At 45.9% G+C, this 12,386-nt stretch overlaps 1 protein-coding gene across 6 annotated transcripts in view; it reads right to left on the bottom strand.

Moving 5' to 3' along the window:
* The window catches only part of LOC101822514 (WD repeat-containing protein on Y chromosome-like), a 115,777-nt gene extending 105,029 nt beyond the window's left edge, over positions 1-10,748 (bottom strand). For 2 of the 6 annotated variants that reach the window (XM_040751406.1, XM_040751409.1), the window contains exons 1-2: positions 10,439-10,746; positions 6,099-6,327 (exon numbers count right to left, since the gene is read on the bottom strand). In XM_040751406.1, the coding sequence (XP_040607340.1) occupies positions 6,099-6,327; positions 10,439-10,593 (384 nt within the window). In that variant the 5' untranslated portion in view covers positions 10,594-10,746. Of the gene's footprint in view, positions 1-2,299; positions 2,797-6,098; positions 6,328-10,438 lie in introns of those variants that run through there. The other 4 variants (XM_040751410.1, XM_040751407.1, XM_040751408.1 and 1 more) reach the window with 4 other exon arrangements.
* Positions 10,749-12,386: the final 1,638 nt, after the last annotated feature.

The following is a 12,386-nucleotide window of genomic DNA, read 5'->3' as shown; positions in this document are numbered from 1 at the left end:
ACTGTCGAGGCTATAAGTGATCATCACAAATAAGTCAGTCTGCAACCAAGGATTGGACTTTTAAAGACACCAGGCACTGCCAAGCAATGCATTTGCTCCATTCAAATGCAATTTCGTAGAAAACTACCTGGCTCCTTCCCTGGCAGATTCTATTAGAAGGAGTTCTGGGAGCCCTGACTCTGCTTGTCCATAGCTGCAGTCTCCCCAAGGCAAGCAGGTTTATGATTAGAGTGGTTTTCCCAGAAGGGCTCATTTGCCTGCTGGTTGCTCATTTGCAATGCAAATGAGCTCTTCTATTGTTAACAACCCAGCGTCATTTTGTTCCTTGCAGTAAGAGTCTTCTCTGCCAGTGTGGTTTACAGATAATTTCTCTTCTACAACAGGGGAATTGACTAATTAATCGAATAAAGTATCCCTTTGAAAATCTATTTCTTCCTCCTGGGCCTTCCTGCTCTCTGCCTCTGTCTCAGGATAGCTTCCTTTTAGAAAATATAGGATTATGGGGGAGGGGATGGATGGATGGATGGGTGGGTGGATGGATGGGTGGATGGAAAGAAGGAAGGCAGGCAGGTCAGCCTGTATCATGAAACTAACCCTACAGTTTCAGAAAATAGACATGACCTGTTAGTCCTAAGATTCATAGAGAGGAAGGGTATTCCAGAAGGGCAGAGGGATGGGTCCTGAAGGGAATGAGATTCATGCAATTATGATTATTCCTATAAACTGGATCTGAAGTATATCCCAAAGGCCCAGGTATTAGAGTCTTGGTCCCCAAGCCTATGGCACTCTTGGGAGTTGGTGGGGCATTTAAGGGATAGGGAGTAGTGGAAGGAAGTGAAGACATTAGGAGTGTTGTCTTGAAAGGAATGTTGAGAGTTTGATCTTTCTTTGCCTCCCAGCTGTCATGAGGTGACTGGGACTCCTCTGTCACACACCCCCTCTACAGTGCACTGTGAAGCCACAGACCCAAAGCAACAGGCAGGGCTCATTTGCTGTGAACTGGAACTTCTGACCACGTGAGCCACAGTAAACCTTTGTTCCTTTTAAGTTGTTTACCTTGGGCACTTTGTCACAGCAATGGAAAGCTAGTACAAGTATGAAGACACTGCTTAAATAAAAGAAACTATCCTATGAGTGATCGAAGAAGGCAACATACTGTCTGGGGGATTGTGTCAAGGCCTCTCAAAATCAGAAGGATGTGAGGCCTTTAAAGAAGACTGCCTTGGGGGCTGGAGAGGTGGCTCTGTGGTAAAGAGTACTTGTTCTTACAGAGGACCTGGATTTGATTCCCAGAACCCACTTGGTAGTTCATAAACATAGTACTGGTTCTAGGGGATCCAGCAGGCACATACATGGTACATATACATGTAAGCCTTCAAAGCATCCATACACATAAAATTTAAAATTAATAAAAGAAAAAAGACCACCACCTTGCTTTAGCAAGACTGAGACTGGAGAGTCAGGTGATCAAGAACAGCCTGGGCTATACAGAAACAAACAATTCAAAAAAATTAAGCCCAAATCATCATTTTTTATAGATCTATTAGGTGTCAGAAGATCAACAAAGTGACATTGATTCTACAATAATTCCCATAGACATCCCTTCTGCTGCTGTCTAACCATCGCTGAGTTTCTTGTGGGTCATATGCTAAGCATTTTAAGTGATCATGTTAATTGCTAGCATGTCTAGCCTCCAGCTCATGTCACCACTGCAAAGCAGGCCCAAGGTAGTCTACCAGAAGAGACACACACCCAGAAGGCCAAATTGCCCAGTGACCCCTACCACATTCAGCCACATTCAGCCAGTAGTTTTGCTGTTTCCCAAATACATGAGCCAGTCAATCACAGAGAACAGATCTGCCCAACTCAGACAAATCAGTGCTTCTTGTGCCTTTGAGATTTTCTGGTTGTTATACAACAGTGTCAGAGCAATCAATACCTGATGCACTGACTATTAATTCATGTCAATACTTGGTTGTATCACAGACCTGGAATATCACTCCCTCCAAAGATATGTACGTGTGTACAAACACATACACACAAGGTTATACCCGGGGTGATGTCTGTGAAATGTATTTATCTTAAATATGTGCAATTTTGCCTCCATCCAGCTCTGCTTTTCCTTTCCCTAAATTGGGCTCATTACTACTAAATTGATGTCATCATCCAGTGGTGGGCCAGGACCTGCAGCTCGGAAGTCACAGGATGCTCTGTAAGAAGGCTTTGTTATGTTAGCAGGGGCGGGACTCAGTCATCATGGAGCTCTCAGCTGTAAATAATGGGCACAGTGGGCACTTACCAAGTGTGTGAGAAAAGCTTACAGCTTCAAGCTTCCTGGGTTGGCCTCCACATCCCTCTCCCACATCCAGGGTCTGACCTTCCCCTTTCAGGACTGCAGGTACAGCTGTGACTGGCTCCTTCAGAGAACATGTTCTGAGTCATTATTCCTAGCTGCAACTGATGGATGCATCTCCGGTAGTGCTGACCATGATGGTGTCTGACTGGCTGCCCACACCCTGACAGACCTCCCCCCAGAAACAAGAATGTCCAGAGTCTGCAAGACTGTCCCAGTGAGGCTCAGAGGAGGCAGGAACCTCACATATCAGGGACTGGGGTCTGCTCCACATAGACACTCAAAAACCTCCTGAGTGAACTGAAGAGAGCTCACAATTCTGGCTTTTACCTTATCTCCAAGGGAAGGAAGTTTGACTGGATTGTTTCTGCCTTTAAAAAAAATCTAGTTCCACATGTCACCGATCAAACTGACAGACTGCCCAAGTGCTCTGGATAGGATCCTTACACCGGAGGCCCCACTATGGCCGTGTTAGGCTGTAGGACCTTTAAGAGGCAGGGCACAGAAGAAAGTAAGGCGGCAGAAGGATGCTCACTGTGATTTGATCAGTTAAAGAGACAGAGCAACCACCTCTTCTGCATGCTGCCTGCTGCTTCCTCCCTACCATGGTAGGATGCAACCGGCTTGGTCCTCTCCAGACACAGGGAGGGCTCTGGTGCCGCGGGAATCATGAGCCAAACAAACCTTTATACACTGCACAGTGTCAGGTATTTGCTATAGCATCATGAGCAGCCTGGGACCATGCCGTGTGTCCTTCAATTGCGTCTAGAATGGTCCCCACCATAGCCGGGTGGTGGTGGCGCACGCCTTTAATCCCAGCACTCGGGAGGCAGAGGCAGGCGGATCTCTGTGAGTTCGAGACCAGGCTGGACCGACAGCCTCCAAAACAATACAGAGAAACCCTGTCTCGTAAAAACCAAAAAAAAAAAAAAAAAAAAAAAAAGAATGGTCCCCACCCTAGCAGATCTCCCCACTGGCTGTGACAGATGTTCCAATTGCCACCACACTTCTGCCTACTTAGATACTTAGCCTTGCTGAAGAATGACAGTGTCTTCAAAAGACTAAGACTGAACCATCTAGAAATTTCTTGGGAGCAAGATGTAGGGATGGGTGAAGTCCAATAAGAAGAAGCCAGCATAGGGTGGTGGGAACAAGTTTGGGCTCCTGGGAGATGAAAGGAATCTGGTGTTCCTAGTCATAAACCAGGGCCAGTTCTCACATGGGCAGGTACTAGCCACAAAACCAGGCCAGGTCCTGCCACCTACTTTCTTCCTGGGCTCTTTGCTGCCATCTGTCAATGAAGGCAGGAGTCTGATGTCTTCTTTTCCTACACCCAGAGCCAATATTCCGCCCTATGAACAACTCTAGCTCTTGTCAGTTCTAACATAAAATTAAAATAGCTCCTGCATGCTTGTTTTCCCACAGTGAATTTAAATCCATGCCATTTTTAGGCTGTCTCTCTTGTTTTGCAATGGCATCATCCCACAGTCCCCTACACTCTCGACTATATGCCCACTCCCACACATCCACACCGGGAGTTTCTGATCCTATTATATTTCTGACGTGGTAAAAAAAAAAACAAACCCAGTGTGATCATAAGCAATACTTCACAGGGAAGTACAGTCCGCAGACAAAATCCAGGCTATTTCATCTTCATCTCTCAGTTATGCTCAAATGGTTCTATATTCATGGGGATCCGTCTTTCTCTTTAGAAACCTCTAATTCTTTTGGTGTGAACCCAGGGGTAGAATCATTGGATCTTATGGAGTTTCTCAGCTTTTTAAAAGGCCATCCATGTAGCTGCCATCCTGAGAGATGAGTTCGTTCTAGCCATCTGCTGTGTGGCATGGTAGAGTGGCCAGAACCATACTAAACTGTGCCCTGAAAATTTACCAAATAGGGTAGGCCTTTAGCTGGGGATAGCCCCTAACATGCACAGGGCCCTGGGTGTGATCCCTAGCATCTCATTAACTAGGTGTGGTAGTGTGTGCCTATAATCTCAGCACAAAGGATGTTGGGACAGAAGAATCAGAAATTCAAGGTCATCTTGCCATTTCTGAGTTGTGTCCCAGATGGTTTTCTTTAAATGGTCTTGGTTGAAGAAAGCACGTCAAATACTATCTTCCTTGGACTCATTCTAAACAAGAGTAATCATGAACTCCTGTATGTGCTCCCTCTCATTCCAGTGGATGAATTAGTTTGTGTTCTGCTGCTGTGATAAGCACCACAACCAAAAGTAGCTTGGGGAGGAGAGGGTTTCTTTGGCTTACATGTCCCCATTGCATCTTTGAAGGGAGTCAGGGTACGAACTCGAGATAGGAACCTAGGGGCAGAAACTGAAGCAAAAGCCATGGAGGAACACTGTTTACTGACTTGCTCTCCATGGTTTACTCAGCCTGTTTTCTGATATAACCCAGGACCACCTGCCTAAGTGTGGCATCGCCCACAGTGGGCTGGGCCCTCCCATGTCAATCATAAATTAAGAAAATGTTCTATAGGCTTGCTTACAGGCTAATCTAATGGAGACATTTTCTCAGCTGAAGTTCCTTCTTCCCAGATGGCTCTAGCTTATGTCAGGTTAACAAAAAAATACTAACCAGGACATGTAACAAAAACACTCTACCTCTCTTTCTTTCCTTCTGTCTTTTCTCAGGACCAAACCCAAGACATTGCCTTTGCTAGGCAAGAGCTACACCATTGAACCAAAACCCCCTCTTTATTTACTAAAAACCTTACCATGCTGCTGCCACATAAAACCACCTTTGAGGTAAAGCTGTGCTGGCCAGGTCAAGTCCTGGGACAGAGACTGTTGAGTGTGGTTTTCTCCAGGGCAAAGCTCTCCATAAGTGTTTGGGACTTGGGTCAGTGGAATTTATTTAGACCCATACAGTATCAGCAGGGCTGTGACTTATCACAGGAGCTAAGAAAGAAAAGAATGGAGCTGGGCCTTGGAAGGTGGAGGGTGGATGTGGTGGCTTGAATAGGCATGGCCTCCATAGGCTCATGCTTGAATGCTTGGCCCATAAGGAGTGTCACTATTAGGAGGTGTGGTCTTGTTGGATGAGGTGTAGCACTGTGGAGGTGGGCTTTGAGATCTTTTTTATTAATTAATTAATTTATTATGTATACAATGTTCTACTTGCACATTTGCCTGCACGTCAGAAGAGGGAAGAGGGCACCAGATCTCATTACAGATGGTTGTGAGCCACCATGTGGTTTCTGAGAATTGAACTCATGACCTATGGAAGAGCAACCAGTGCTCTTAACCTCTGAGCCATCTTTCCAGCCCCCGGGCATTGAGGTCTTATATGCTCAAGCTACACCCATTGTGACACATAGTTGCTTCAGCTCCTTCTCCAGCACCAAGTCTGCCTGCACACTTCTATGTCCCACTGTGATGATAATGGACTAAACCTCTGAAAATGTAAACCAGACCCAATTAAATGTTTTCCTTTATGAGTTGCCATGGTCATGGTGTCTCTTCACAGCAATAGAAACCCTAAGACAGTGGGCATCTGAAGGAGAGAGAAGAGAGGTATAGAGGTGCCAGAGGGTCCTGGGTTACCTGGGGATATTCCAGCAAGAGTGGGCACCAAGCAGATGCAGAGGAGTCTGACTATGGCCCCCAGTTTTCACTGAGTTGTTGGCAGTAGGTGAACTCCTGATATACCTTGGGGACCCAGTCCCAAGCTCTGCTTGAGATTTCCCTAGGGATGAGTGTGTAGTCTGCCCACTGCCGTCTTACCTTTTCAGCCCTCAGACTGTGGGCCAGGTCTGCGTGGTGCAGAGGTGTCTTCCTGAGTGTGCTGACCGAGTGGCTACACATCCTTTCTTGAGTGAGGCAGGTCCGCAGCAGCCAGTCGGGGGGCTCCACACTCTGAAGTCTGGGCTTCCCTGAAGGCTGAGGCCTTGTGGGAGATGTCTGAGCTCGAAGCATCACAGGTTCCCCCAGGATGGCTGCTGGTTTCAGGATACTGCATGGATACCAGACAGACATAGTTCCCTTAGGGAACACCTAAGCACTCAGACTCACCCTTCCTGGCATGTGTAACACTCTTGAACAGCCTGAATAACTGTGTCTTTGGGGAGGACTCTCAAATTCAGAAAAGGCTTTTAGGAGTGTGGGGACAGAGTCCCTACCTTACTTGACCAAGAAGGGAAGCATAAGTTGAACCCTTCTCACCATGAGAAGAAAGGGAGGAAGGGCAGGAGGGAGGGTTGATCCTAATACTGTCCTCATAAGTAGTTTCCATTCTGAACAGAAAATATCCAGGAAGCAAGGATGGGTCCAGGCAAAAACTGTGCAAGTAAAGGATTGTAATTAAATAAAGTCAATAAAAAAGCAAATCTGACACATATTTCATGATAATTTTTATTGTGGTACATGGTAATTAGATGTAAATGACAGGATGTTAAAACAATAATTCTAATTACAGTTCATTTTGCTACAGTGTCACTGAATTCCTAGTGGCACCTGGGATGGCTGGTTCACTCCGAGAGGGTTTGCAGCTTAAGCAAACAGAGGTAGTGATGGTTTCTTCAGAAACACAGAGCCTTTAGGTATTTGTCTCTGGAGTGGCACCTAGTCTAGTGCTATAAGTACAGTGCAAGGATCTTGCTTGATGGATCTTTTGATAAATGTATACTAGGGAGAAAGTTTTCTGTTTGGCGGTCCAACACGGCAAAAGGAATTCGTAATCCCATTTCTCCTTGTCTTAAGAGTCAAAAGACCGATCAATTATTCTATGGCCAGGCTTTGCTGAGGACTGTCAGCTATGCCACGGCATCCACTGGCCCTGCTTTCCAGGTTAGCAGCCAGCCCACTGAGCTGAGCTCTGTGTCCAGCTACACTAAGCACCCATGCCATTCATTCTCTACCTGTTCTCGTCACCTGCTGACCCCCACAGTTCCTTCATCTAGACCCTCTGTGCACGCCTAGACCTCAGAGACACAGAGTATATCAAAGAAAGCTGTTGCAAGAAGGAGCTTAAAGAGCGCTAAGCAATTCAGACAAGGGCTAATCTGAGCCATCACAGGGGTGCATTAGTGAGGCAGCCAGATCAGAGCCAACACAGGCGCCCTGGGCTCCCTAGAATTCTGTCTGCCAAATGTGCTTGCAAGGCTGGGAGACAGCAGCCTGCTTCAGATCAAGAGCTGGCATGCCCCGGTTGCCCATGGCAACCCAGCTGCACTGGAGTGCTAGCATTTGTAAGCGTGTGTGGGCTTAAAAATGTATTATTGATTCTGTCTGAAAGACGATAGTCTGATTTGTATATAGCTCGGAATAAATTAATCGCTATCCTTTACAGGCAGCGGAGTATAAATTTCCTTTTTCTCCACCTCCCCTTTTTTAGATGAGAGACAGCAAATTGTATTAGCAGATGTGAAATGAAATGTTTCCCCTAACAACCACACTAGAGGAGTCAACATCCAGATCACCGCCTGGAGAGCTGTCCGGCGCTACTGAATAAATAACAAATGGACCGGAGTGGGATGGAGCCAGCATTGGGACGTCCTATTCTAAACAGACTGCAGGGTGTAGTTTGAACTACAACGAGATGCAGCTGTGGAAAGCGAGAGTTACAGGTCTGCCCTGGGCACCCTGGCTTCACATTTGCTGGGGATTTTCCCTTGTTCTGCCTTTTACTCGATGTATATCCTCGGGCAGACTGAGGTATCACTGCTCCAGTTCCTCACCTTTTCTCTGCCCATGCCCCTTGCCAGTAATTGTGCATCCTCCCTGGCTTCCATCTTGCATTGCCCTTGACCTTGGTTCTGAGCTTGCTCTGTCTAATTTGACAAAGTGGCAGAGAGCCAGTTCTGAGACAAGATGTTAAAAGGCTTTGAGGGCTGTCCTGCTGTGTTTCTGACATCCCTGGGAGAGGAGCTGCCTAGGGAATCTTTGCACATTCAATGGAAATGCAAAGGAACACATGGTGGACTGCCACAATCCCCACCAAGTCTAGCCATCAGACCTCAGAGAGTTCCCCCGTCTAGACTAGCTAGTCTAGACTAGCCAAGCCGCAGATACATGCCCATTGCTGAATGGATACATGCCCATTGATGAAATGACACATGCTCATTGTTGAATGCAACCAAGGTTTTGTGGATGCTTCTTAAGATATAGCTGACTAAAACTGATCTCCAACTCTCTAATACCAGGGTAGTCAGTGATATAGTTAGAATATGGTTTGTCCCCAAAGACTCACTGTAACCAAAGGGCCCATCTGTAGGGTGCTGGTGATGAGAAGTGTTGTGGAACCTTTGGTCATCAAAGGCATAAGGTAGTTGACAAGTGACCACTTGAGTTCTTCTGACAGCACTGTGAAAAGGAGAAAAGTCTGGACCTTGCTCACTTCTCCTGGTTTGGGGTGTAAGGATTGGCTTGGTTCCATGCACACTCCTGGCATTATATTCTTGACCATGAAGTGATGAGGTCAAGGAGTGATCTTTGTTTAGTCTGCACCATCGCTGAGCCTAACACTGCTGTGAGCTAAATACATCTTTTCATGCATTATTAGAATTTCAATTCACATTGAGTGTTCACTGCATATCATTCCCTGAGACATGGTATCACTGCAGAGCACCATGAAGGTCAGTCACTGAGAGAAGCTCAAAGAAGCTTGCAAGATTCTTAACCCACTTCTTCCATGCTTAGGGAAGTCCACCCAAAAATGTGTGGGGATATGTTTAAGCTGGGAGAATGGATGGTTTCATCCCCCTCCAAAGGTCCTGCAAACACTGTCTTCTATCTATCCATCTCAGAATGAACATTTCCACAGAATGCCACCATCTTACCCATTTTCTATCCTTCATCTTTCCACTTCTCAAAGTGTCTCAAATTAGACATGACCATATGACTCAGCTTTGGCCAATCATATTTGAGTGGACACCTACTGAGTGGCTTTTGGACAAGATTGCTGTGTCTGAGACAAAAGGGAGAAATTATCTCCCGGTTGAATTCAGGTGGAGATGCCCTGCTTCCATCATGCTGCCGGGAAAGCTCCACCCCCCACGCCTCTCCCAGCCCCCCACCCCTGGGCTGACGTTGGGAGATGGTACTTTTCTAAATGTTTAGGGGTGGTGAGTCAGAGGTTAGTTCATGTGGCTCCATAAGATTAGGTGATGTTTAGGCTGTACTCTAATGGTTCATTTCATCTTATTTTGGGAAGTAGCATTTGCTTGCTGCTTTAGGTACACCACTGGTGGCCTTATCACTAACTTAATATTATAGTTACGACAGTCAGAACATACATTTTTCTTCCACCACGAGAGCATGTCACCTCAGACGACATGGATTGGGTTTTTTAATTTATTTTGAAAACAGGATCTTGTACAGGTCAAACTGGTCTCAGATTCAAAATCCTTTTGCCTCTGCTTCTGAGCTGTTAGAATTATGGGCATGCACTCCAGGTACTTAAACACCTTTTTAGAAGCATTTCATCAACATTTGGTAAGTGAGGAGGGTGGGTTGGAAGACTGGCTGAAAGACTCATGGCAAGCATGAGAGAAGAAAAAAAAAAGACCAGAATCTTTTTTGGTGGTCAAGAGAAGATTAGAAACTGACATGCAAAGTGCACAGAGGTAAAAACATCCATGATGATAATTTGTTCCTTAAGCAAGAAGCTTCTGAGGGCATGGCCCCTGCATCTGTAAAGGGTGCAGGATAGATCTACACTTCTTTGGATGGTCTTCTCTTTATCCAACTAATGCTTCCAAAATTAATTTTGCATTAATCAAAGGCTCTCTTATTTTCAGTATTGACTCCAGGTGTGTGTGTGTGTGTGTGTGTGTGTGTGTGTGTGTGTGTGTGTGTGTGTGTGTAATTATGAGGAAAAATTCCATAGCAACAGTCAGCTACACACACAGAGCTGGAAACATCACTATGCATGTTGATCTTGCCAGGCTCAGGGGGAGCTGGTCATGGTGAATGGGACAAATGTCCCTCCATCCTCCTTGACAACATAAACAGTTACCTTCCTTACATAGCCTGTAAACAGATCCAGGCCTATATCCCAAGTTAAGAGAATCCTAGACGATTTTATCAGAGTTTCCTAACAAAAACAAAAGTAACTTTTTCTTTACCTGCTTTCCTGACATGTTTCTAATCTTCCCAAAGCAGAGGATGATCTTCGTCTCCAGCTCGTGGTAGCAGGTGGCAGGAATTCACAGGGACTCCGTTCACCAATGGGACTCTGTCCACTCAGACCCTTTTCTAGATGACCCGAGGGATCCTGCATGAAGAAAAATGTGTGTTATCTTGCTAGGAATAGCTCGTGTCGATCAAGTCTACCCAGGACAGACGCTCCAGTGCCCACTGTGTCGTGTCGATCAAGTCTACCCAGGACAGACGCTCCAGTGCCCACTGTGCCAGGATTTGTAATTGAAGTACGTAGAGTCTGTAGGTGTCTCCTTTCTCTACTCCTCCCCCTGTAATCCTTCACAGGTGTCAGTAATTGATAACCATGTGACACGGTGGGAAGGGAGAAACGTGAGAGAGTGAACCGCTCTGGAAATAAACACACTTTGTCACCTTGTTCAAAGCATGCTCAATATGACCATAACACACAAGGTTCTATCTTGCCACCTAGGACTGAACCTTAGTTATCAACCCCCTCCCTCCCTCACTTCCCCATCTCACATAGTGAACTTTGTTCTTGAGGCGACATTGGGTAGAAACTCTAAGATCACCTGAACCCCTCTTCCTGTCACTAATATACACCAAGTCCACCATTAAGTACTGTTGGCTTTGCCTCTGCTGTAAACCCATCCAAACCCCACACCCCCAGTCCCCTCAGGCTCTCAACAACTCCTGGGGTGGCAAACCCTTTTCCTCTCAAGTGAACTTTGGCATGGCCTCCAATGACTCTCCTGACGTCAATCCTCTAAAAACCCTGCCACACTTTTCATCTCCTTAGAAGAAAAATCCAAAGGCATTACTATGGCTTCAGTGGCCCCCTTCCTCCTGCCTGGCCCCTCCCCCTCCCCTTCTGTCTTCACTTCCAGTAAGGCATGCAGGACTCGGCAATTGTCCCTTTAGCCCACCTGCCTTTTTTTTTCCTATTCCAGTGTTCCTCACTGCAATGCATAGTTCATGGCATGTTATGAATATGTCTTAGACATATGTATGTTTTTCTGTATCACACTTTGATAAAAACATACAGTTCTTATTTAGTCATCAAGTTTCCCCCTTTAACATAAGTGCTATGAACGTGAATTTATCTCTTTTCATAATGAGTCCCCAGAACCTAGAATTATGTATGCATGGCATAGTTGAATAAATGAGCAAGCAAGCGATCGAGTGAGCCAGCCAGTGAGTGAGCAAGTGATGTTTTCTAGTTTGCCAACAGCTTCCAAAGACTTCATCTACCAAACCCTTACAGGAATCCCGAAGTGTTGCCATTCTCACTACAGAGAAAGAAGGAAGCCCGGAAGGGCGTGGCTAACTTCAGCTTCAATAGTCTGTGCGGTAGGATTATTTCTGTCTGGGCATAGGCTGGCTGAGCTCTGCCCTAAACGTGGGCTCCTTTGAACCGTTCCGCAGCTGTGCCACATATGGCCTCCCGTAAACTTTCATAGAAAGAGGAGGGATGTGCTAAACTTTTCAATTTAATTTTTAAATATTCTTGAGTTGATGGGGAAGTCCTGTGTATATGTCAATAAAGCATTGTTGGCCAATAGGTGGGACTAGGAGTCCAGGAGGACTCTGGGTAGGAGAAACACAGGGAGTCAAGATGTAGCTGCCATAGGGGTAAGAAGTTCGGAACTTTTCTCCGGTAAGAGAAATACGTAGATTAACAATTATGGGGCAAATACTTAACTTAGAGCTAGCCAGTAAGAAACAAGCAATGCCAACAGCTTCATAATTAATACAGCGTCTTGTGTGTTATTTGGGGACTACAATGCGGCAGAGCCCAGGCGACTGGTGGGAAAAAAACCAAAGCGGCTGGCAAGGAAAAGGTTTCTCTCTACATTGAGTTTCATGCATGAGAACTGTATTAACATCATTTCCACCCCTCTCTTCACTCCCCCT

The sequence above is a fragment of the Mesocricetus auratus genome, unplaced genomic scaffold (genome assembly GCF_017639785.1).
Source record: "Mesocricetus auratus isolate SY011 unplaced genomic scaffold, BCM_Maur_2.0 Super-Scaffold_100008, whole genome shotgun sequence".
Lineage (NCBI taxonomy): Eukaryota > Metazoa > Chordata > Mammalia > Rodentia > Cricetidae > Mesocricetus > Mesocricetus auratus.
This window is presented reverse-complemented; position numbering and strand designations above follow the sequence as displayed.